Below are 27,754 nucleotides of genomic sequence, written 5' to 3' on the forward strand. Positions count from 1 at the left end.
TATAGGGAAATACTAAAATAATAAGGCAGCACTCTATGCACCAATATAGGACAATTTTTGCAATATTTTAGGTTAACAAACGAACAACAGAGTACATAGTATACTAGTAAAGTATATATTTGAATATATGTTATACATATTCCTATTTTTATAGAATATCTTAAAATTTTATCATAAGATACTGATAATCATATTTATTTCCAGAGAAGAATTCTGAGTGGTCACTGGATGTAGTGAGAATGAATATAATTTTTTGATGAACACCTTTTCTGTTTTTAAATTTTGTACCATGCAGTACATAATCTGTATCTCCATCTCTCCACAGGTATTAGCTTTTAAACAGTTAAGAGACTTTTTTAAATTCTTCTATGGGTTTCCTGAACTGCACATGTGTTTTTTATATGCAATTTACATAAAGCAACTACTCTTGCCAGAGTAATGCTTTAAAAGCAAACATACCTCTGTAAAATTGGGGAATAATCTTCAACAACAACTCCAACTGCAAAAGTCCTTTCCACCAAAAGGACCTTGAAATGCTCTTCCCACTGCCACAGGTTACAAATAATGCAGACCATGCATGAGGAATGAGGATTCCAGATCGGTAACTCACAAACAAGTACGTCAGAATCACTATCACTTTTAAATCACTGATTTCTGGTCCTCGCTCCCAAAGTTTCTGGTTTGGTAGGTATTAGTGGGGATCTGAAAAGTTGTATTTCTAATAAGTTCCCAAGTGTTGCTGATCCAGCCTGTCCAGCGACAACAGATTGCGGACCACTGTTCTAGAGCAGATAGTAATTATAGAAAAGAGAGTGCAAATACAGAATGTTAGGAAAAGAAATTCCGCGCATTCCCAAACAGCTAAAAATCTGTGGGGAATACGAAAGCATAGTAAGAACTCCCCTGAAATTTAAAGTACACACACAACCAAAAAAATGCATGTGACTTATAAATAAGGGTTCTGCAGGAAGAGGCAGGAATTTCAGACAGATCCTTTGGGGCCAAGAACACCATAAAAAAAAAAAAAAAAAAAAGTACTAAAGAAGAGCCGTCAGACCACAGAGACACCACTAACCTGGACATACTTACTAATGGTTTAGCAGAGTCTTAACATTCAAACCCTATACATATCCTTTAGGAAAACGCATAAATAGTATGTTTGACATCTTTCTTTGTGACACATTCTCAATAACGATTTTCTTTTTCTATCGTTGTAAATCATGAATTAATTCCAATGAGGTATATGATATAAATAACTGGAATGAACACACTTTGCTCAAAAGTCAAAATTCCAGTGTCCAAAATAGGAAACCCTAGGCAGGTATCATTCCTTATAAAACACCACCTTACAAGATTGATGGGTTACTAAGTATGTTGCATATTACACATTCATTTTCTCATTTAAATTTGAGATCAACTCTAGGAGCTAATGAGATTTTATTAATAAGGAAATTGAACCTCAAATTAAGTATTTTCTTAAGGCCATATACTTAATAAATAGTGTAAAAACTAAAACTTTGATTTTTCTAGTGCCAAAGAATATTTTCAAAACATAGGTTACCACTGAATATGCAGAGGCTGTGGATGAACACTTACTAATCATTAGGCTATTTAACTGTACAAAACAATACTTTTTTTGTTGCCTCATAACTATGTTTATAATTTCACAGATTTTTTTTTCTCAAATGTTTTTGCAATATATCATGATGTTTCACATTTTCTAGAGGTCCATATATTTTCTAGAAGCAAAACAGCACAAAAATAAATCCAATTTTTTTGATAATGTTAATAGTAATCAGGAATATATGCTCTAACAAATCCTTGCCTAATTATAATGACCAAATGTAGACAATTGCATTTTCCAGAGGTGTTCTCCACCATGTATCCCATCCAGCATGTATTTTATTTAAGGGAAAATTGACCCTCTGAGTACTGGGTTCAATATTGACTCTGGGCAGAACGTTATGCCCACCTTGACTAACAGAAAATAAGGGGAGGAATGTTGCATAATTTCTAAGACTGAATCATAAATGGAAATATAGCTACAGTAGATGGCTTTTAAAGACACTGTGATAATCCCTACCTTGTAGTATTTGTGACCTTGTGAAATCTTCCCTTGAGTCTGACCTAGACCTGGTGCTTGTGTCTAAGAAATACGACGTGCCAAAGGAGAAAGGATGCAACTTTAATGATTGGTTAACAAAAACTAGCTACTTTCTTGCTGGGTTTTCTTTCTGTTGTGTTGTCAGCATGCATGCATTGATGAAGCAAGCTACCATGTTGCAGAGGCCCATGCATGAAGGAACTGAGGATGACTTCTGGCCAGCAGCCAGTGAGAAACTAAGACCCTCCGTTCCATAGCCTATCATTGACTGAATCCCGCCAACAGCCAAGTGAGCAAGCTTAGAAGCAGAAGTGTCTCCAGTCAAACCTTAGGAGGACTACACCTCAAGTTGACACCTTGATTACAGCCTGTGAGAGACCCTGACATAGAGACATGCCCAGATTCCCAGCTATGAACAAAACAAAAAACAAAAACAAGATAACACAATAACCCGTGAGGTAATAAATGATGTTGCTCAATTCCACTAAATTAGGGGGTAATTTGTTACACAGGAAGAGATAGCAAATAAACAGCTTCCACCTGGTTCTATAGAATGTTTGCTCTTGGAAACCAGCTAGTATTCTATGAGGATACCAAGCAGTGATATGTAGATTTTCTGTAAGACAGCTCCAGCTGAGATACCAGCTGACTAACAATATCAGCAACAAAATGTAAGCAATCCAGTCTTCCTGGGATTCTAGACTGCAGTAGTTGAGCTGCCCTAGGTGACACTTCATGAAACAAGCATGATTTGTTTCCAATGAACCTTGCCCAAGAAGCAAAACTGTGAGTAAAACAAACGATTATTATTGTTTATACCCGGAAATTTGGGGTCATTTTTTTATGGAGCAATAAATTACTGAAACATTAAGGGACATAAAATATTTCTGTGCATTTAGTGTCTATGATTTATTATTAAAAGGATCACCTCAAATTGAAGCCAAAGCATATGTTTCATTTAAAGATTAAAACCAAAAATTTTATCCTACCAAGACAGAAAAAATTATCCTATCAAATGGTTGTAAAAGTTGAAGAATTAATACATTTACAATGTGATTATACTACAAATGTCTTATTTTTCCTTTTAAAAAAAATAATTTACAAAGTATATATTCTCACCTGCCGGATTAAGAAAACACCGGTCCATTTCACCTTTCTTAATGCCCAATAGGACCATTAACCTGCTATTTTGCTCAACAGTTAACTAGGTCTTGGTAACTTAGGGCATATCAAACAAGACAAAAAGTAGTCAAATGTAATCTTAAATAGGATTTTGTGTTTTATAATTTCATTGAGCTATAACTGAAATACATTCAACTTTGCTTGTTTGAAGTACACAATGGGGATAATTCGTGAAATTATCAACACAGTCAAGATGACAAACATTTCTATCACCTTCCAAAAGTTTCCTCACACCACATTGTAATTCATCTCTATCTTTCCTCCTGTCCCCAAGAAACAGATGATCTACTCTTTCCCTATGAATTATTTGCAGTTTTGAAAATTTTATGAAATATTTAAAATTAACACTTTTGTTATTTGCCTGATTCTTTGGCTCAGCATTTTGAGATTCACTCGTGTTGTTGCAGATAACAGCCATTACTTTCTTTCTTATTGGTAACTAGTATTACAATGTATCAACATACCACAATTTATCCACTCATTCATTGATGAACATTTAGATTCTTTCCAGTTTATATTTATTACTAGCCATTCTGAATGTTCAGGATTCATTGCATTATTCTTAGAAGACATTGTTCTTGAAGCATACTTGCTGACTATTATTCAAATCTAGGGTAATTTCTTTTCTTTATACTCAGAATAGAGTTCCAGTATTTCTTATATAATTACATTCTATTTCTGATTATTGTTTCACTTTTGTTGGAAAACATCCTTAAGAAACTTCCTGAAAAAAAAATGTATTATTACAGGTATGCTTTCTGAGTTGCATTTCTAATAGTATTATAATTAAAGATATTATAAAGTAACATTGTCAAAATTCAAAAAGTCTCCTTGCAGCGCTGGTCTCCATTTACCTTCTTGTATCATCAAGTTTCTAATAAAAATTCTAAAGGCAGTCAGGTTTCAACGTATTTGACTTACTTTCTGGGGTAAATTTTTAACTCTCACTAAAGAAAGAGTTTTCTTTAGTGCCCTGAAATATCATGGTGTTGTACCTTGGTGTAGGTTTCTTTATTTAAAAGGACTTCTGGGGAAGTCCTTCTGGGGCTTCTGGGGAAGGACTTCTAGGGAAGATGGCTATGTAGGAAGCTTCTGGATTCACTTCATCCCCTGTATTTATCTAGATAACACCCACATCAGTGTAAATAAATCAAAAAGTGACCCAAACTGGTAGAATAAACTCTCTATAGCTAATGTAGAGAAGAGGTCACATGGAAGAGGGTAGGAAGGGCAAAGACACGGCAGGAGCAAAACAGACCAGTAGGACTGACCTTAGGAGACAGGGAGCCCTGGGTCTGAGGAGGGGAGAGGAGAGGACCCCCCTCGGAGCACCCCAGGCACGGAGGTCCTGCATTAGAGAGATGAATCCCCATAACATTTGGCTATGAAGGACAGAGGGGCTGGCTGTTTGTTTGTAGAATCATTGGGGCTTTCCACCTGGACCTTGACAAATCAGCTGGGTCAGCTCTGGAAGAGCCAGGAGGGAGAAAGAGTTCTCACTCTTAAAGATACAGCACAACAAACAGCCCTTTGGAGATACATTATGGAAGCAGCAGTATGAGAAACACCTGGGGTATACAGGAAGGAGATTTATTTAGTAATTTTAGAGAATGTGCTAGACGTGCAAGGAACTTTGGGAGACTTCTCTAAAAACAAAGGAGTCAGCCAGAGCCAGCTCCTCCACCCCCAGCCTAGATACAAGGACACGTGCAGGAATCAGCACAGTGCCAATGCCCTCCCCCTAGCTTGCTAAAAGCGGCCCCACACACTTCTGTACAACCGCCCCCTCCAAACCAGATGGGTTTGGCAGGGTTTTCTCCAAGTGGAGGCAGCACTGCTCCCACAACAGACTTTGCTCACACTGTATGTCTCACTCTGCATTTTCCTATGGACCTAACTCTAATAAACACATGGGCAGAGCCCATCCAAAGTGGTGCCACAAGCCTGTCAGTGTCCAAGCAGCCTAGACAGGGCCCAGCACCTCTCCAAAGAGACTCTTGCCCCAGGAAGAAGGAAGATAACCACACACACCAGTCCAACTACAGCCCAAGCAGTGGGCAGGGGGCAGACAGTGGGTCTGACTGCAAGCCCTACCCACCAAAAAAAAAAAGCTTCTCAGCAGACAACACAGGGAAAGCACCCTATACTTGGGTGCTACACAGGTTCTGGCAAATGCCTGGTTTAACATCCACTAACAATACAGGGACCAAACTCTGTCCATAACAGGGAGACAGCCATTGCAGACGACTACATGAAGGACAACACAGCTCAGCAACAATAGCAGGGTACACACAACACACAGAGACCCCACTGAAACTCCAGGTTCTGGTCAACAGGGATACTGCATTGCAGGACACCACAAGTCTTCTTCGTAAGGCTGCTATATTCAAGAGGAGGAGATGTGGCTTTCTTTCCTAACACATAGAAACAGACACAGAGAATTAGACAAAATGAGGAGACAGAGGAATAAGTCCCAAATGAAAGAACAGGACAAAATCACAGCAGGAGACCTAAATGAAACAGAGGTAAGTAGTATGCCTGATATAGAATTTAAGGAAATGGCCATAAAGATATTCACTGGACTTGAGAAAAGATTAGAGACCTCAGTGAGATCCTCAAAACAGACAGAAAAAAGAAAAAAGAATGAATCAGAGAGGAAGAATGCAATAATTAAAACAACAACAACAACAACAAAAAACCCTAGATGGAATAAAGAGTAGACTACAGGAAGCAGAAGAAGGGATCAGTGACCTGGAGGACAGAGTAATGGAGAACAATCAAGCTGAATGGGAGAGAGAAAAATAATAAAATGAAAATAAACAAGTTTTAAAAATGAAAATGGATTGGGGTGCCTGGGTGGCTGTCAGTTAAACAACCAACTTCAGCTCAGGTTATGATCTCGCAGTTCATGAGTTTGAGCCCCTTGTTGGACCCGGTGCTGACAGCCCAGAGCCTGGAGCTTGCTTCAGAGTCTGTGTCTCCCTCTCTCTCTCTGCCCCTCCCCTGCTAACACTTTTTCTCTCTCTCTCAAAAATACGTAAACATAATTGTTTTAAATGAAAATAGATTAAGGGAACTCTGCAACACTATCAAGCATAACATTTGCATTACAGGGATCTTAGAAGGGTAAGAGAGAGAAAAAAAGGGCAGAACATTTATTTTAAAAAAATAATAGCTGAAAACTTCCTGAATCCAGGGAAGAAAACTGAAATCCAGACCCAGGAGGCACAGAGATCCACCAAAAAATCAAACCATGGAGGTCCAAATAAGATACATAATAATTAAAATGGCCAAAAAAAATAGTGATAAGGAGAGAATTTGTAAAGCAGCAAGAGAAAACAGTTATATAATGCTGTCCACTCTTTTTTGGCAGAAAACTGGAAGACCAGAAGGGAGTGGTATGATACACACAAAAGGAAGAAAAAGCAAAAAACTTGCAACCAAGAATACTCTATCCAGCAAGGCTATCATTCAGAATAGACGGAAAGATAAATAGTTTCCCAGACAAACAAAAGTTAAAGAAATTCATCACCACTAAACGAGCCTTAAAAGAATTGTTAAATGGGGCTCTGTGAGTGAAAAGGAAAGACCATAAGCAGGAATAAGAAAAGTAGAAAGCACAAAAGTAGTAAAATTAAACATATCTATAAAAATCAGTCAAGAGATTCACAAAATAAAATGATGTGAAGTATGACACCACATATCTAAAACGTGGAGGGGTGGATGAGTAAAAATCTTTTGCTTTTAGAATGGGTTCAAACTCAAGCAACCATAAACTTAATACAGACTGCCATATAGATAAGATGATATATATAAACTCAGTGGTAACCACAAATCGAAAACCGGTAATGGATATGCAAGAAATAAAGAGAAAGGAATCCAAGTATAACACTAAAGAAAGCCAGAAAACCTTGATAGCAGAGAATGGGAGAAGAAAGGAGAAGAACTACAGGAATCCTAAAACAGGTAACAGCAATAAGTATATGCCTATCAATAATTACTTTGACTGTAAATGAACTAAAATCTCCAATCTAAAGACATAGATTGACAGAATGAATAAAAAACAACAATCATATTTATGCTGCCTGCAAGAGACTCATTTCAGACCTAATGACACATGCAGATTAAAAGTAAAGGGATGGAAAAACTTTTATCATGCAAATGGAAGTGAAAAGAAAGCCAGAGTAGCAACACTCATATCTGTCAAAACAGACTTTAAAACAAAGACTGCAACAAAGGCAAAGAAAGATACTATATAATTATAAAGGGAACAATCCAATGAGAAGATATAACAAGTGTAAATATTTATGCACCCAAGATGAAAGCACCTGAACACATAAAGTAGCTAATAAGAAGCATAAACAAAGTAATTGACAGTAATACAATAATAGTTGGAGACTTTAACATTCCACTTACATCAATGGATAGATCATCCAAACAGAAAAATCAACAAGGAAACGTTATGTTTGAATGACACATTGGACCAGATAGGGTCCTAAAACGGCAGAATACATATTTTTTTCAAGTGCATAGAGAGCATTCTCCACAAAAGATCACATGTTATGCCTCAAAAAAGTCTTAACAAATTCAAAAAGATTGAAGTCATACCATGCATTTTTTCTGACCACAATGTTATGAAATTAGAAGTAAACAACAAGAAAAACTCTGGAAAGAACACAAATACATGGAAGTTAAGTAACATGTTACTAAGAAATGAAGGCATTAACCAACCAAGAAGTCAAAGAAGAAATCCAAACAATACACAAAGACAAATGAAAATACAAAGGTCCCAAATCTTTGCGATGTAACAAAATCTGTTCTAAGAGGAAAGTTTATAGCAATATAGGTCTACCTCAAAAATCAAGAAAAACTGATTCAGGAAGAAATGGAAATTTGAACAGACCAATTACCAGCAATGAAATTGAATCAGTAATTTAAAAAAGTCCCAACAAACCTAAGTCCAGGACCAGACAGCTTCACAGGTGAATTCTACAAAACATTGAAAGAGGGATTAGTAGGTATTCTTCTATAATTATTAAAGAAAAGAGAGAGAGAGAGAGAGGAAAGACAGCTTCCAAATTCATTCCATGAGGGCAGTGTTACCCTGATACAATATCTCTGATAAACATAGATGAAAACATCCTCAAAAAAACCCAAAAAACAAACAAACAAAAAAAACCTACTAGTAAACTGGCTCCAACCATACATTAAAATAATTGTTTATCACGATCAATGGGATTTATTCCAGGGATGCAAAGGTGGTTCAACATTTGCAAATCAATCAACATGATGAATCATGTCAATGAAAGGGTAAAAACCATATAATCATTTCAATAGATTCATAAAAAGCATTTGACATCTGTTCATGACGAAAACCCTCAACAAAGGAGGTTGAGAGGAAATATAACTCAACATAATAAAGGCCTTATATGAAAAAGCCACAACTAACATCATACTCAATGGTGAAAACCTGAGAGCTTTTCCACTACGATCAGGAACAAGGACAAGATGTCCACTCTCACCACTTTTATTCAACATAGTATTGGAAGTCCTAGCCACAGCAATCAGACCAAGGGGGAAAATAAGCATCCAAAGGGATAAGGAGGAAGGAAAAGTTTTACTCTTTGTAGATAACATGATACCCTATATAGAAAATCTGAAAGACTCAAAAAAAAAAAAAACCCTACTAGAATTGATAAATCAATAAAATCACAGCATATAAAATTAATGTACACAAATCTGTTGCATTCCTATATACTAATAAGGAGTAGTAGAAAGAGAAACTAAGAAAACAACCCCACTTAAAATTGCACCAAAAATAATAAGCTACCTAGGAATAAAGTTAACGAAAAAGACGAAAACACCTGACTCTGAAAAGTACAAAACATTGACGAAAGGAAATTGAAGATGACACAAAGAAATGGAAAGATATCCCATGCTCATGGGTCGGAAGAACAAATATTGCCAAAATGTCTATATTACCCAAAACAATTTACACATTTAATGCAACCTCTATCAAAATAACAATGCCATTTTTCACAGAACTACAAAAAACAATCCTGAAATTTGTATGGAACCACAAAAGACTCAAATAGCCAAAGAAATCTTGAAAAAGAAAAACAAAACTGGAGTTATCACAACACCAGACTTCAAGTTCTATTACAAAGCTGTAGCAATCAAAATAGTATGGTACTAGGACCAAAACAGACACACAGATCAATGGAACAGAATAGAGAATTCAGAAATAAACCCATGATTATATGGTCAATTAGTCTTCCAGAAGGGAGGAAAAAATATGCAATAAGAAGAATACAATCTCTAACAAATGGTGATGGGAAAACGACACAGTGAGATCGAAAATAATGAAACTGGACCACTTTATTAAACCATACACAAAAATATGCTCAAATGCATTGAAGACCTGAATATGAGACCTGAAACCATAAAAATCTGAGAAAAGAGCACCGAGAATAATTTCTCTGACATCAGGACAGCAACATTTTTCTAGATATGCCTCCTGAAATAAGGAAAGATTTCCTTAAAATCTTAAAAATTTTAAAAAGCAAAATTAAACTATTAGGACTACATCAAAATAAAATACTTCTGAACAGCAAAGGACAACCAACAAAAGTAAAATACAACATATGGAATGGAAGAAGATATTTGCAAATGACATATCTGATAAGAGGTTAGTGTTCAAAATATATAAAGAACTCATACAACTCCACACCAAAAAAAACCCTAAGTAATCGAATTTAAAAAATGGGCAGAAGGCATGAACAGACATTTCTCCAAAGAAGACATCCAGATGGCCAACAGACACATGACAAGATGTTCAACATCATTCATCATCAGGAAAATGCAAATCGAAACCACAATGCGTATGACATTACACCTGTCGGAATGGCTAAAATAAAAAACACAGGAAAAAAAAGGAACCCTTATATAATGTTGGTGGGAATGCAAACTAGTACAGCCACTATGGAAGATAGTATGGAGGTTCCTCAAAAATCAAAATAGAATTACCATATGATCCAATAATTCCACTGCTGGGTATTACCCAAAGAATACAAAAACACTAATTTTGGAAAGATATTTGCACCCCTATATTTACTGCAGCATTATTTAAAATAGTCAAATTATGGAAGCAGCTCAAAAGTCTGTTGATAAATGAATGGATAAAGAAGATGTGGTGGACACACACACACACACACACACACACACACACACACTGGAATATTACTTAGCCATAAAAAAGATGAAATCTTGCCATTTGCAACAACATGGATGGGTCAAGAGAGTATAAGGCTAAAAGAAATAAGTCAGAAAAGCAAATACCATATTATTTCACTCCTATTTTTAAATTCTCAAACAAAATAAATGAACAAAGAGAAAAAGAGACAAATCAAAAATCAGACTCTTAACTGTAGAGAACAAACTGATGTTTACCAGTGGATAGGTGGGTGGATAGATGGGTAAAATAGGTGAAGAGAATTAAGAGTCGTCTTCTCGTGATGAGCAATGAGTAATATATAGAATTGTTGAATCATTATACTGTACATCTGAAACTAATATAACATTGTATGTTAATTATACTGAAATTAAAATGAAAAAAACAAAAGTTAAATATACATATATAAGTATGTAAATATATGTATGTATATATCTATGGATATGTATGCATGTATATAGATACCCTTTACTAACTAAAGTAAGGAAGTTTCCTTCTATATGGGTATGCAGGATATTGTGAATAATACATTGTTGTCTGCCTAGATTTTGTTGTCTTGAAAAGTGATAAGACGACAGTTAATTGTAGAGCTTCTTTATCTCTTTGAGATTTATATTTAGACTTTGTTAGTATATAGGCTAGTCCTTTCCAGAGTCTCTACTGAATGCCCCAGGTTTAAAAAAAGTCTCTCTACTCTAATTAGAACCTAAACATTTCCTTACATTGTACATTCTTAAGTAATTTCATCTTACACAGCTCTGATAGTTGCTTGTTTTCTCTTGCAGAGTTGCACATGTGTCCACACATGTGTCACTCAGCAGCAGATTCCAGGGGTCCCCTATGTAGACTTATGAAGCTCTTATTTTACTCAGCTGCCTCCTCTCCAGCAAATTTCCAGTGTGGAGCCTTGCTGAACTTTGATCTCAGTCTCCTCAACTCCACACAACTATTGCATTGGCTTGGTTTTTCCCCTCTCTGTGGCAGGCTTCCGGAAGTGCCTCTGGGCAAAAGGCCAGGGTAATAACCGTGGTTGCCTTTTTCTTTGGTTTTCATTCTTTGTCAGTTGTCCAATATCTAAACATACCTATTTCATATACATTTTTCATAATTTTTAGTTATTTTCAGTGGAAAACTATTCCTTTACCAATTACATCATGATGGATGGAAGCTAAAATCACTTCCATCTTTTCAAATAAATGATTTGATAAGTCATTGCCATCCTGGTCTTGGTACGAATGTCATTTTTTTTCTTCTACTACAATTTTAACAAGCTCATCATGAAGGTTAGCCAAGATCTTTGCACAAACTGTCATCTTGAATGAAAAAAAATATATTTTTGTGCCAGAATGTTTATATAAGAAATATCTTTGAGAAAAGTAGCACTACTTGTGTTTATTACAACCAAAGTTGGTGAATCAAGAGGTATCAAGGAAATTTCCAGATGTTACATGGAATTCTGAGGTGCGCCATCTTCCATTGTATCTGGTACAGTGATTTTGTGTGTGTGTGTGTGTGTGTGTGTGTGTGTGTGTGTGTGTGTGACTTTCAAACAGTAGATAACAATAGGTATCTCCAGATGCTATTGCCCACACATATGATAAATACAACCCCAACTAACTCTTGGAAAAAAAATTCATATTTCAAAAGATACTATCACCGCCTAATATTTTTAAAATTCATTCAGAATCCTAGGATGCAAGGGAAATCTAAGCAAGAAATGGTTGGTCCCCCCTTAAGCCCAATTTGTGGCTTTATAACTCATGCAAAAAATAAAACACACACACACACACACACACACACACACACACAACAGACCTAGCTTTTCTTACTCTATTTCTATCATTAAGCCACAGATTTTTATCAATCCATTTGTCAGTACCTGAATATCACTGCTTATAAGTCACAAGAGAGTTCTATAAATGGAAGTATTCTAACATATTTAAGAGATTAATCCTACAGAATAGAATGTTTTGACAGGACTCTGATCTCCCACAGGCAAAGCTCTAGAGACATTTCCTTTCAAAGTGGCAAACCATTATCCTGTCTCAGTATTCTAGCACTAATGACAATTTTTTGTCATGTCTAATGATTAAAAAATAAATATGGCAAAGAATGGAGAAGTCTGGCTGGCCAAGTGGGTAACTATACTCACTAAGAGGCAAGTTCAAGGAAAAGGAAGAATCCCTGTGCCTTTATTTCAAAGATTCTTTATTCTCCTAGTAATTATATGATTTCCCCAAAACACACTGCTTCTTCATGAAAGGAAAATTACTTTTTCCAGGAAGAAAGATTTTGGGTTCTGGCTTCTGTCACAACACATCTAATGTTACAGAAATATATTAGTGACATTTATGAAACATGGGGGCCTATGAGCCCAAACCATGTAGCCTCCTTTCACCCACGCTTGAGGCCAGATTTGCACTTCAAGTGCACATCTCAAGAAAAAAATATATTCACTCATCTCATTCAGAGCCATGTGAGAGACCAGGTTTGTTTCAGGGGTGTGCTGTATCAGAAAGCTTCCAAATTTATATACGGCATCAAATATCATTAAGAAGAACCCAGAATGTAAATATCTGGCAAACTTTTTCTAATGTCCCCTTCCTACCATCTCTGCACCAAGCCCCTACTGGTTTACTTATAACGTACTGACAACAACCTGTTTTGTACAAATACATTCTCATATTTGGTGATAAGTTGTTTGAATACTGGGACTAAACCTTCACCATATTTTTGTTCTAAGTGCTTAGCAGGGTGCTCTGCACGTAGTTGAAACATTGTAAACATTATTAAAATTATTATTTCCATAAAAAAGACTATAACCTCAAAGCAGTCAACAACTTTTCTATGAACACGCCTAGCATCTTCTGCACCAGTCTCCACATAAAGATCTTAAAGGCAACTTAATCAAGTGTTTCAAAGAGCTTCTTTTTATTTTTATTTTGTAATGTTTATTTTTTGAGACAGAGAGATAGCATGAATGGGGGAGGAACAGAGAGAAAGGGCTACAGAGGATCTGAGGAGGGCTCTGTGTGGACAGCAGAAGCCCAAGGTGGGACTCAAAACTCACAAACATGAGATCATGACCTGAGCTCAAGTCAGATGGTTAACTAACTAAGCCACCCAGGCACCCCCTCAAGGAGCTGTCAGAAAGTCTTGGTAGCTGGAAAGAAGTTATTATTGCCATGAGTCAATCTAGACAAGCAAATCCCTAAATACACAATTAGGATGTGATCAAGTAATCACTTTATTATAAAATAGGACATCATATCCTTTTTAATGTCTGTTCACATGGGTTTTCTTAAGCTTTGATGCTTCTATCTGCAAAAGCCAAACATCAACCTTCAATATTATTGAAAGATAATGAATATAGTACAAAGGTGACAAAGCTGAGATTTTTTAAGTAATGTCTAATTTGCAGACTTCAGTGAATAAATCCTAGTAACTTTTAAATATTGCTCAAAGTTACTTATTATTTAGCTGACTTTATGCAGCATGACTAAAGTCCTGGAAGACTTGAAATTTCTTGTGAAATACACAACAGAAAGTGAAATCTAAACTTTCCATGTGAAATGTCAAAGTGGAATAGTACTCAGGGGGGAAAAGGATCAAATGGTAAAAAAGAGTCAGATATTTCCAGTGAAATATTTTTTTATACCTGATTATTTGTATTAATTTGATAATAATAATAACGATACTCCTTAACTGCTCACCATGTTCCAGTCACTGTGCTAAATACTAAACATGCTTCACTGCATTGGCAGTTATAGATATATGAGGTAGACTTATTATTCTCCCCATTACAGAGATGAACAAACTCATAGAAAAATTTAGCTATTTTTGTCTAAGTTTACCTAGGCAATAAATGGAAAAACTTAGATATGAACTCAATCTCTTTGAGTTCAGTATCCATGGCCTTACCCTGATATAATCCAGGGCCTCTGAATATCTCAGGAAGAAATATCATATTGAACTCTAAATAAAAAAAAAAAAATACTGAAGTCACACATTGTATAATGCGTGCATTCAACTTCTGTGGTCCACTTAAGCACAGATATAATTAGCCTTAGAATTAGAAAACTCTAGGCCTGCAAAAGACAATTGCTTTCAACTAATCCAAATGTCTCATTTTATATATTATGAAAGTAAAAATTAATATTACAAGTAATTCAGGCAAGTCAGTCAGAGCCTGATGCTTCATAGCAAATTCAGGCTCTATACAAATTCACAATGCAGCAACTAGCCAGATAAATGGCTGCCTAAAACTGGAGTTACACTTGGGTCTCCTATAAAAATTATTAATAATTTAAGAAAAAATAAAATATTTATGGAACATGGCCAATAGCAGTAAATATGAATGTGTCAAATAAAATATTTTTCATTCATTCGTGTATTTATTCAGTACAACACATCTACTGTTTAAGATTTGCTGAACCTTCTGGTATGTGTTAGGGAAAAGGATGATGCCTGGAATCATAGAAAATCCTCAGAGAATGTGGAATAATCTTAAATTACATCAGAGATAAAATATAAAGGAAAGTAGGTAAACTTACAAGGCACACAATAATTTCTCTGCCAATAAATGCAAACAGCAATTCTATGATGTTAGAAAAGAAAAATAAATGAGTGGGAGTGGGTTAGGATAGTCAAAAAAGTGGAGGCATATAAAAATAATATTAACAGAAGGGTAGGAGTGGTTAATCCAAGGATAAGAAGGAAAAATAAGAATACTAGTGAATGCATTTCTTTTTTTCTTTCTTTTCTTTATTTCTTTTTGTTCTTTTTTTTTTTTTACAAAAGTTTCAAGATATATAAAACTCTAGAAAATAAGTCACAGTCTCTTTGGGTTATGGATGACAATATAGACACAAAGAGAAACAACAATATAGTATTCTGTATAATAAATACTAGAGATATTCAAAGGAATGATAGATGCATGGATTCACATGGCTTACAAAGGTTTCACTCAAGAGAGAATTAAGTCAGAGTTACAAAGGAGGGGCCATGTGGTTGAGGTCAAGGGCTGACTATTCCATAGGAGAAGAAATGCATGGCAAAGGCAATGAAGGAAAAAATATTAAGGCTTTTTGAGTGAAAAGTTACCTTACACCCATACAAATGTCTGGCTTGTTAACTGGTCTCTAAACTTATCAACAAGCTTGTCACAAAATTGTGTATTTCCATGTAAATACATGTTATTTTACTAAAAGCAAATGTAAACTGGCACAAATAGACTTACCTCAAAGATGATTCATCTATGTACTAAAATTCATTAATTCAGATTTTTTTTTTTACTTTTCCTGTCCAAACTGATATTTGTCTCATATAAATTATTTTTAAAATGTACTAATAATTCATTTGTTGGGGTTTTTACTGCTTCCCATTTCCACAGCAGAAGCCCATGCCAGGCTCAGTCAACACTTTAATATACCCTTTCTCTTCATTAGAGTGCTCATTCTTTCCTTAATAACATTACAAAATACAATTTTGATTCTAGAATTTGCCAATTTTTCTTTCCTGCTATAGACATCAAGCTCTGTTTGGTACTAGCTATGAGCACATAATAAAAATAGTAAAGAAAACTCACACATAAAACCACACATTCATAAGAATATACATTTATAAACTATATACTTTTATATTTATATAAGCATATACTTACAGACTATATGTAATATACATAATGTATATATGTACACATTTATATACTACATATAATGCATATATATGTAACTATATATAACATAATATATAATATATAACATATTATATACAAAGTGTATATAATGTATACACTTATATATCATATACTTTTTTATTTATAAAAGTATATGCTTATATACTATATATAATATATATAATAATGTGTATATATAGTATATAAATGTATATTCTAAGCAATTACTAAATATATATTTAAGCATTAAAATGTCAACCATGGAAACATTTCATTGCCATCGTCTTAATGTTAATAACGTGCAGGTCTAACAATAGGTACTTAAGTAATCTTGACTTAAAGTTAGTTAGAAAGTGAATAATATGTAGGTTAATTGGCGAATTTCTAAAATTGGAGACCTAGACCCCTGAAGACAAAATTTACACTATAATGTGGGAGTGCTGTTTCTAATAAAGTGTAAATGAGGCAGGTTGCTAGAGAAGCCACCCAGGAAGGCAACTCTTATCCCTAAGCCATGATGAAGTGTGAATATTGAACAAAAGATTAAAATAGTACCACCAGGAGAGACAAAACAGTAGTTGTTAGCAAAGAACAAGTTTAGAGCCAAGGATTCAACACTGGTTGGTAACCACAGCATGAATAGAAATATATTTTCATTTGGATTGTTATCTAGAACACTGGGTGGCTTAGTGAATGAGAACAAGTTTGGAGTGAATGCTACATATGCTGCGGTAGACGGGTTTAAATAAATTAAATGTGTTCATCTGTACTCTGTTGAAGTTGGATAAAAATTTCCATAGGTAGAATATATTCAGATGTGTCTTGTTACATTGATATTTATCATCTGTATCCTAGGCTCTAATACACTGAATTTCATATTATTCATGGAATTTTAGGCTCCATAGCTTCCAGAATAGTCCTTCTGGTTTGACTTAGTACTTTTATCTTCTATATCCTTAAGGCTACATGTACTTTTTACTTGCTTATGCTAATATGTAAGCATTATTGCTTGCTTGCAATTAATTTAACTGCACATATTCATGCATCTTACCCAGTGATCTACAACTCAAATGAAAAAGAACATTTATTTATTTACTTATTTATTTAGTCAACACAAACTGAATAGACTAGCAGGACACAATCCTCTTTTTGCTTTCTTTTTTATTTATCACAGATAGATAAGAGAAGTATTATAGCAGAGTGATTAATCTCATGGTCATTGGAATCACTCAACAGTTATTCAAATTACACCCCTGTCACTGTGCCATTATTAGATACTTAAAGTTTCTCAGGTTATGTTTACTTATCTTCAGCGAAATGTAGAATTCTTTAAATCTAGTTAACTTAATGTAGTTAATTTAAACTTGTTACTGACTTTGGTCATTAGAGGCAAGATTCTACCATGTTTTCTTAAAATAGTATAAACCAAGATAAGGATTTCTAAAGAATAAGACCAAAAGAGACTGAACATATCTCCCTCAATTACACATAGTACTGAGGATATTAGAACAATTTTCCTTAAAAAAAAAAAAAAGTCATAGAGATGCAATACACAGTTTGGTAACTATAGTTAAAAATACTATATTGTGTTTTGAAAATTGCTGAAAGAGTAGATCTTCAAAGTTCTCATCACAAGAAAAAAAATGTATGACTATTTTGTGGTGATACATGTTAGATTTATTGTGATTTCACAATATATACAAATACTGAATCATTATGTTGAACACCTGAAACTAACATGCTGTTATATGTTGATTTTATCTCAGTATTTTTTCTTTTTAGTTTTTAATTTTTAAGTAATCATACAACCAAAGTGGGGCTTGAACTCACAACCCTGAGATTAAGAGTCATATACTCTACCAAGTAAGCCAGGCGGGCACCTCTCACAGTAATTGTTTTTAATTATGCTTTTGAAGACAAATTAGTAGTACTTGAATATGTGCACAGTTACATTCTGTGTTTGCTAGTGGTCTGCTAGAATCCACAAAATGTGGGGAGAATTACTAATAATCAGTCCCACTGTACAGCAAAAAAAAAAAAAAAAAAGCCAAGCAAACAGGGAGATAAAATAAAAATGTCCAAATTCTAAAGTGTTTCATCTCCTAACTTTTCTATGCCTATGCCAAGCAGCTTAATCCTAGTCCTCCTTACATTCTAAGTGGATCCCAATACCACCAAGGGTCAATACTTTCAAAGACTCATCCTCATTAACAAGTGCATCAGTAGATGGTCAGACTCTTCATTTAACTGAAGAGCTAGCAGAGGCCACAAACACCAATGCCTATGTGGGTCAGTAGAAAAGGTAAATGAGGAAAAAAAACAAATCTACCTGGTATAATAGGGACAAGAAAGGCAACAGAAAAAGAAAGAATAGAGTAAATTTAGAAGGAGCACCAACAACTTAGTTCCCAGACTTTAACATGCATACAATTCACCTGGGCATCTTGGTACAGTGAAGGTTCTGATCAAGGAGGTCTGAGATGGGTTCTGAGTCTTGCCTCTCACTAAATCATACAGAAAAATAAGTGTGGCCTCCAAACAGACTCCTCAGGCATTGTCTTCTACTACCTCCCAATATAGACACTGCTTGGCACTCTTCATAGTGTTAGAGCAAACAGCTAGCTAGGTTTTGACAGGATGCCTGGAGGCCAGCAAAGGGGGAGTCAAGTCCTGTTTTTCGGAAAGTTAGCAACCTGTCCTGGCAACTTTTCACAAAGACACAAGAAATCTGCTCCAAACGAGACAGGCCCAAGACAAAGAAGGCCAGAGATTCTGACCAAGAAAGAGAGAAAAGTAGAGAAAACTTGCTCCCCCCAAGATCCCCTCCACAAATAATAAGCATCTCACCCGTTAGTTAACAACTGCCAATGAAAGAGTCCCAAACTCTGCGGTGCTGAGTTCTCCCTTAAGTTCACCCACTCTCACTCTCACATCCCCAGAGTGGACTCTCATTTAATGAACTCTTCACTCACACCTCTTGCAACAAGACTAGGAGCCTCTAATAATGTTCCTGGGAGGGCTGGGCAGAGTCTTTAGGGCCTGGAGTTCTCCCCAGTTCACTGGCAACAACATAACTCAATTAAAAAGAGAAAACATCAGCAAACATCCAAATCAGCAAGGAAGAAGTCAAACTTTCACTCTTCGCAGATGACACAATCCTCTACATGGAAAACCCAAAAGATTCCACCAAAACCTGCTAGAACTGATACAGGAATTCCACAAAATTACAGGATATAAAATCAACATACAGAAATTGGTTACATTTCTATACAATCATAATGCGGCAGCAGAAAGAGAAAGCAAGGAATTGATCCCATTTACGATTTTACTGAACACCATAAAATACGTAGGAATAAACCTAACCAAAGAGGTGAAAGATCTGTAGGTTGAAAACTATAGAAAGTTTATGAAACAAATTGAAGAATACACAAAGAAATGGAAAAAAAATTCCATGCTCATGGACTGGAAGGACAAATATTGCTAAAATGTTGATACTACCCAAAGCAATCTATACATTCAATACAATTCTGATCAAAGTGACACCAACATTCTTCACAGAGCCAGAACAAACAATTCTAAAATTTGTATGGAACCAGAAAAGACCCTGAAGAGCCAAAGTAATGTTGAAAAAGAAAACCAAAGCCAGAGGCATCATAATTCCAGACTTCAAACTGTATTAAAAATTTGTAATCATGAAGACAGTATGGTACTGGCACAAAAACAGACATACAGATCAATGTGAGATAAATAATCCCACCAAACCAATCAAAGGAGGGATGTGGAAATTCAGAGCACAGTGAAGCGAGGCTTTAGTAAACCTTCTTGCAAGACCAGTGTCTGATGAGCAGAAACACTCAGGGAAGTTACAGCAGACAATTTATTTCCTAGCATGGAAGTCCCTCCCCTAGTTCCTCATTGGCTGAGTACTGTGGAGGTTACAGCCTTACCTGGATGTCATCGATGCCTATGTAAGGCAAGGGTAGTCTCACTGGAACAAAGGTACATTCCCTGAGGTGATGCAAAGACCTCCCTTTGTTCTTTGGTGCATGCTCATTGCAAAGCTCTTGGAAATAAGCCCAGGAAATGGAGAGGGGAAGAAGAACCCAGAAGTGAAGTGTCTAAGGATTTGGGAGTCCACTGTAAGTTGGGGAGCAGTTCACACCATCGGGACCTCATTAAGATAAAAAGCTTCTGCACAGCAGAGTAAACAATAAGCGAAACTAAAAGGTGACCAACAGTATAGGAGAAGATATTTGCAAATGACATATCTGACACGAGTTACTATCCAAAATCTATAAAAAATTTAGCAAACTCAATACCTCAGAAACAAATAATCCAGTGAAGATATGAGAAAAAGACACGAACAGATACTTTTCCAAAGATGATATCCAGATGGCTAACAGACACATGAAAAAATGCTCAACACCATCCATCATCAGGGAAATACAAATCAAAACCACAATGAGATACCACCTCACTCCTGTCACAATGGCTAAATGAACAATTCAGGAAACAACAGATGTTGGTAAGGAGGCAGAGAAGAGGGAACTCTTTTGCACTATTGGTGGGAATGCAAATTGGTGCAGGTACTCTGGAGAACAGTATGGAGGCTCTTCAAAAAATTAAAAATAGAACTACCATACAACTCAGCGATTGCACTAGGAATTCATCCAAAGGATATAAAACTGTTGATTCAAAGGGGCATATGCACCCCAGTGTTTATAGTACTATCTTTAATAGCTAAATTATGGGAAGAGCCAAATGTCTGTTGACCGATAAATGGATTAAAAAGATTTGGGGTGTGTATGTGTGTGTGTGTGCGTGCATGTGCGCATGTGTGTGGTGGAATACTACTCAGCTATCAAAAAGAATGAAAACTTGCCATTTGCAACAATGTGGATGGAACTAGAATGTATTATGCTAAGTGAAATACATCAGCCAGAGAAAGACAAATATCATATGATTTCACTCATAAGTGGAATTTCCAAACAAAAACAAACACAAAAACAAAACAGATGAACATAGAGGAAGGGAAAGAAAAACAAAAAGAGAGAGGGAGGCAAACCATAATGGACTCTTAAATACAGAGAACCAACTAAGGATTACTGGAGAGGTGCGTGGTGGGGGGATAGATTAAATGGGTGATGGACATTAAGGAGGGTACTCATTGGGATGAGTACCGAGTGTTATATGTAAATGATGAATTGCTAATGTTTACTCCTGAAACCATTATTGCACTTTATGTTAACTATCTTGTATTTAAATTTAAAAAAAAGAGAAAGAAAACCCTAAAAAAATTCTTCTTTCTTATTATATGACTCAAACCTGAATAATGCATGTACATGGATATAATTCATTTTTTCTAATATTAAATAACACCAAATTACTAAATGACTAGCATATTTCTGTCCAACATTTGTTTTTTATGTGTGTTTTCTTAAAAGAACCTAAAAATTTAGGGGCACCTGGGTGGCTTAGTCGGTTGAGTGTCCGACTTTGGCTCAGGTCATGATCTCGTGATTTGTGGGCTCAAGCCCCACATCGGGCTCTGTGCTGACAGCTCGGAGCCTGGAGCCTACTTTGGAATCTGTGTTTCCCTCTCTCTCTGCCTTACCCCCGCTTGTGCTCTGTCTCTCAAAAATGAATAAATGTTTTTAAAATTTTTTTAAAAAAAGAACTTTAAAATTTAGAACAGTTTTATATTTACAGAAAATTTTCCAAAATGGTACCCAAAGTTCCACATGATGATAGCACACAAACAAGCAGTTTTGAAATGGGCACACGAATGCATTCCTCAGCCACACACCTGCATTCAGTGCAGAGGGAACAAGCAAAAATGCCCATCTCCAAGTTTCTCCCTGGAAGGCATTTAGCTGAGTACACAACTAGCTGCTACCAGAGGGTCCACTAACTTCTAATCAGCCTACTGAAACCCAAAATCTTCACTGTGTGTGAGTGTGGTTCCCAGCACCAGCTTTATAACACTTTATTATTTTTTTTTTTTTATAAAAAACTTGCTTCTGGCTACCATTCCTCCAGTGGAGCTTGTTATTTTAATGTGCTTCTTAACTTATTTAGTGACTTGATCATTTTAGTGACACTCATTTCCTCTCCACTTTGTGAAGCCTCTTCTGTTGCTCCTCAGGTAGCAGACCCGGCGGGTGCCAAAGGTTGTAACACTAGTTTTGGTAGAGTTTCTTTGGCTGCTTCTTTCCCTGACCACAGCCGCTGTTAAACTCCTGTAATTAACAGCTGATGGCTACATTGTTTTCAACAATACCTTACAGTAAAAACTGCTTCCCAGATTAATCCAATCAAATTCGTTTCCTGAAAGGAATAAATCCTGAAGTGGGTTTTAGATTTCTTCTAAATCCAGAAGAGCTCTTTCAAAGATCTCTTTCCCCATTTCTGCCCGACTAAAAAAAGCCTCACTCACTGTAAATGTAGCCTCAGCGGCAGGTGGCTGGTGGGGGGTAGGGGAGAGTGCCGCAAGATAAAATGCTGACATCCTGGGGTGCCTGGGTGGCTCAGTGGGTTAAATGTCTGACTTTGACCCAGGTCCTGATCTTGCATTTCCTGAGTTTGAGGCCCCCCCCGCCCCCAGGCTCTGTGCTGACAGCTCAGAGCCTGGAGCCTGCTTCGGATTCTGTGTCTCCCTCTCTCTCTGCCCCTCCCCTGCTCATACTGTCTCTCTCTCTCAAAAATAAACATTAAAAAAAGAAAGACATGCTGACATCCTATCCATATGATGAATCCAGGAAGATAGCCCTGTGAATGGCAGCTGCAGGGAAAGCGAGCCCTATGTGTTGGTTATACCACTCTGGAATGGAGTTTGTGTCTTGCTGAGCTGGGATGGTGAAGGTTCAGGCAAAGTTCTTGGTTCAAATACCAGAATCTCTCAACTCTTACCAAATTTAGAAGAATTTTTGAATAAATGTTTCATCATTTGTTGAGTGTCTACAGGATCATTTTCCGAAAATTTACTTTTTTTAATAGTTTTATTTATTTTTGAGAGAGAGAGAGAGAGGGTGAGAGAGAGAGAGAGAGAGAGGGTGAGAGAGAGAGAGAGAGGGAGAGAGGCAAAGAGAAAGGGAGACACAGAATCCTCAGTAGGCTCCAGGGGGCTCGAACACCTGAACTGCGGGGTCATGGTCTGAGCCAAAGTCGGATGCTTAGCCACCCAGGTGCCCCTCAGAAACTTTAAATGGGTGTTTGTCTTTTAATAGTTTCTGCCAGTTTTACTGGGGAGCCGTTCCATGGGGTCCTTACACAATCCTACGGGAAGTGGGATTCCCTAACATCAACTTTTCTACTTCAAACATTCACCTTCTCAATTAAAAGAAATGAAAACAAGTGCATACTCCATAGCACAGAGTATCAGTTCAGCTTCCAAACGTGATAAGCTGGAATTCACAGTCTTGAACCAAGGAGGTCATTGTTCAGACTTGTACTGTGTATGCTCCGTTTAGAGGAGTTTTAGAAGTATGATTCACTTAATTGTAAATGATACAGTCAATGGCAGTCTGTACTGCTAGCAAGAAGTGGCATATGATTACGAAATTTAAGATAATAAAGAAAATTGGAAATGAGAAAACAGCCCATGTTGCATATTGGCACGTATAATATATCCAGTATTGGCAAGATCTTCAGAGGACAAAACATTAATCATGCAATGTGCTATATGCTCGTGTAACTAATTCATCACAGAAAAAGGCATTACACACTCCGTAAAATGTAATGATGGCAGCAAATTCCAGTTTTGTCAGTTGAAAGGCTTAATATTATGACTAGAAAATCAACCTCAATGTTGTGAAAAGGCGGGCCTATGCCAGCCGACTCCATCTTGTTCTGTGTCCTTCACCTTGACCACACCTCCTCCCCTTGAGTAACCCCCCCCTCACCTGCCTAACAGGACTCGGACCCTTCCCCAGGACCCTTCCCCAGCCAATCGGCTGAGGCCATAGCCATTACCTCACCAACTGCCCCCAGGCCCCAATAATACCTTTGTCCTTTTGAAACTGGCTCTCTCTCCCTGGTATCTCACCGCTGCGTTGGTGCAGGTAGGGGATTGGGCTTGAGCTAGCTCAAATAAAGGCTCTATGCTTTTGCATCGGACTCGGCTCCCTAGTGGTCTTTGGGGATCACGAATTCTGGGCATAACATTTGGGGGCTCGTCCGGGATCCCCAAGACCCCCGAGGGACCCCTGACCCGGAGAGCCTGACTGGCCACGGTTAGTGTCTGTTTGTTCTGTCTTTTCTGTGTGAGCTCATTTCTGGAATTCTGGTAGTGCCCGACGTGGTCTAAGTGGACGCACTGGAGGACCACAGGCCGGGAGTTTCGGAAGACGTTCTGATTCTCCCTTCTGGAGGGACGTGGAATCCCCTCAAAGGTCTGAGACGAGGCAGGTCGCTCCCGCTGGTTGGTGTGAGGCCGTCGTCTTTGGAGGGACGTGGAATCCCCTCATCGGTTTTGGAGGGACATGGAATCCCCTCAAAGGTCTAAGCTAGCTTGCAGTTTTGCTTCCATGGAGTTGGAAGACTTTCTAGGGGCCCTCTGTTTGTCTGTTTTTGTGTTTCCCTGTTTTGTTCTGTGGACTTACTGGACGGAAGTTATGGGACAGACTCAGACTACTCTAAGTATTATGATTGATCACTTTAAAGATGTGAGGGGAAGAGCTAACAACCTCAGTGTGGAAGTCCGAAAGGGTCGGTTGCAGTTTTTTTGTTCTAGCGAGTGGCCAACTTTCAATGTCAGATGGCCACCAGAGGGGACCTTCGACCTCCCTACCATCCACCGAGTCAGGAGTATCATCTCTCAGCCTAAGACGGGCCATCTTGATCAGCTCCCTTACATTATCACTTGGCAGGACCTTGTAGAAGACCCACCCTCTTGGCTTAAGCCCTTCCTAACCCTGCTCCCTCCGGAGCCAAAACCCATTCTTGCTTTGCAGGAGACAGAGAAGAGGAAAAGTCTTACCCAGCCTTCAGCACCCCTCTACCCTGTCCTATAGGGGGGTACTGAAGAAGAATTAATTTTTCCTCCCCCGTATAACCCCTCTAGGATGCCGGAAGAACACCATCCTCCCCCTCCGGGGGAGGCAGACGCTGTTCCCAGAGCGGGAGGTGGAAGCGCTCCAGGGGGAAGCCCGCCCTTTACCAGACAAAGGGCTCAGAGGGGGCAATCCGCCTCCGCCGCCGACTCCACTATTCTGCCCCTGCGAGCCACCGGACCCCCAGACGCGGAGGGGAATTAGCCCCATCACTATTGGCCTTTTGCCACTAGTGACCTCTACAATTGGAAAGCTCAGAATCCTAAGTTTTCTGAGAAACTGGCAGAGCTTATAGATTTATTAGACTCTGTTCTTTTTACCCATCAGCCCACGTGGGATGATTGCCAGCAGCTTTTGCAGGTCCTGTTCATGACTGAAGAAAGAGAAATAATCCTCAGTGGGGCCCAAAAACTAGTTCCAGGCACAGACGGGAATCCCACCACCAACCAGGCTCAGATAGATGCCTCCTTCCCCTTAACTCGGCCCCAGTGGGATTTCAACATGGCAGAAGGTAAGGAGAGGCTCCGGGTCTACCGCCAGACTCTAATGGGGGGTCTCCGAATGGCTGCTAGAAAGCCAACCAATTTGGCCAAGGTAGGAAATGTACAACAGGGAAAAGATGAATCTCCAGCTGCCTTTTTAGAACGGATCATGGAGGCATTCCGTACCTATACCCCCATGGATCCAGAGGCTCCGGAAAGCAAGGCAGCTGTTATCATGGCCTTTGTAAACCAATCGGCCATAGACATTAGGAGAAAATTACAGAAAATAGATAGACTAGGAGAAAAAAGTCTGCAGGACTTACTGGTGGTAGCCGAAAAGGTATATAATAACTGGGAGCCTCCTGAGGACAAGCAGGCTCGCGCCATGGCGGCTGCCAGCAGTAAGCAGACTCGAGACCTGGCCAGAATACTACTAGCTACCACTGCCGACTTCCCCAAGGAACGAGACCACCGTCTCCGGCAGCTGGCAGACGACTCAAGAAAAGGTAAAGGAACCACCAAGGGGGGGAAGCAGAGGCTGCAGAAGGATCAGTGCGCATACTGCAAGGGGATAGGGCATTGGGCTCGAGATTGTCCAAAAAGGGCCGGCGGGAAGGGAAGCAAGACTGATCGAGTAAAAGTCCTAGAGCTAGATGAACTAAGTGATTAGGGGAGTCGGGGTTCGGACCCTCTCCCCGAACCCAGGGTAACTCTTAAAGTGGAGGGGACCCCTATTGACTTCCTTGTCGACACCGGAGCACAACATTCGGTCCTCCGCACCCCACAAGGAAAACTAGCTAGCAAGAAGTCCTGGGTACAAGGGGCACCTGGTATGAGCCAGTATTCATGGACTAACCGAAGAACAGTAGATTTGGGGATGGGCCGGGTATCCCACTCCTTTATGGTAATACCAGAATGCCCCTACCCGCTGTTAGGATGGGACTTACTGACCAAGATTGGAGCTCAGATAACTTTCAGACAAGGGGGGCCTCAGGTCACCAATGGCAAGGGCCACCCCATCCAGGTCCTGACCATGAAACTGGAGGATGAATACCTCCTCCACCAGGAGGCGCTCCCGAGAGAGAATAATATAGACAGATGGCTACAAGAATTCCCCTCGGTTTGGGCAGAGACGGGGGGGATGGGACTAGCCGCTCACAGGACCCCAGTCCTGGTAGAGCTCAAGCCAGGAGAGAGTCCGGTAAGGATCAAACAATACCCCATGTCTCAGGAGGCCTGGAAGGGGATCCAGCCACACATCCGGAGACTACGAAGCCTAGGGGTACTAGTTCCTTGCCAGTCTGCCTGGAACACCCCCTTACTGCCGGTCAAAAAGCCTCACACAAATGACTACCGACCGGTACAAGACCTCCGGGAAGTAAATAAGAGGGTCGCGGACATACACCCAACTGTTCCCAACCCATATACTCTCTTGAGCTCCTTAGCGCCCTCCAGGGTCTGGTATACTGTACTAGATTTAAAGGATGCCTTCTTCAGTCTGCCGCTGGCACCCCAGAGCCAGCCCTTGTTCGCCTTCGAGTGGCATGATCTGGAGGAGGGCTACAGTGGGTAACTCACCTGGACACGGCTACCTCAGGGATTCAAAAATTCACCCACCATCTTCGACGAGGCACTACACGAGGACCTGGGTGAGTACAGAAGGGAGCACCCTGGCCTCACCCTTCTACAGTATGTAGATGACATCCTGATTGCTGCCGACACGGCCAAAGACTGTGAGCGAGGGACCCAGGACCTGCTGGCTACCCTGGGGGCCTTAGGATACCGGGCATCCGCGAAGAAGGCTCAGATATGCAGGGAGAGGGTAAGTTACCTGGGATATATCCTGGAGGGCAGACAGCGGCGGTTATCAGAAGCCAGAAAAGAAACTGTCCTAAAGATCCCTACTCCCACCTCCCGAAGAGAAGTGAGGGAATTCCTAGGATCAGCCGGCTACTGCCGCCTCTGGGTTCCAGGTTTTGCTGAGATCGCCAGGCCCCTATATGAAGCTACCAAAAAGGGGAAAACATT

General features: G+C 38.6%; 1 protein-coding gene across 1 annotated transcript in view; it reads left to right on the forward strand.

The window, feature by feature from the left end:
* LOC128312010 (uncharacterized) overlaps positions 1-27,754 on the forward strand; it is a 152,179-nt gene that overhangs the window by 121,092 nt on the left and 3,333 nt on the right. The window contains exon 2 of the mRNA XM_053204259.1: positions 27,304-27,548. Within this exon, the coding sequence (XP_053060234.1) occupies positions 27,304-27,548 (245 nt within the window). The remainder of the gene's footprint in view (positions 1-27,303; positions 27,549-27,754) is intronic.

The sequence above is a fragment of the Acinonyx jubatus genome, chromosome D4 (genome assembly GCF_027475565.1).
Source record: "Acinonyx jubatus isolate Ajub_Pintada_27869175 chromosome D4, VMU_Ajub_asm_v1.0, whole genome shotgun sequence".
Lineage (NCBI taxonomy): Eukaryota > Metazoa > Chordata > Mammalia > Carnivora > Felidae > Acinonyx > Acinonyx jubatus.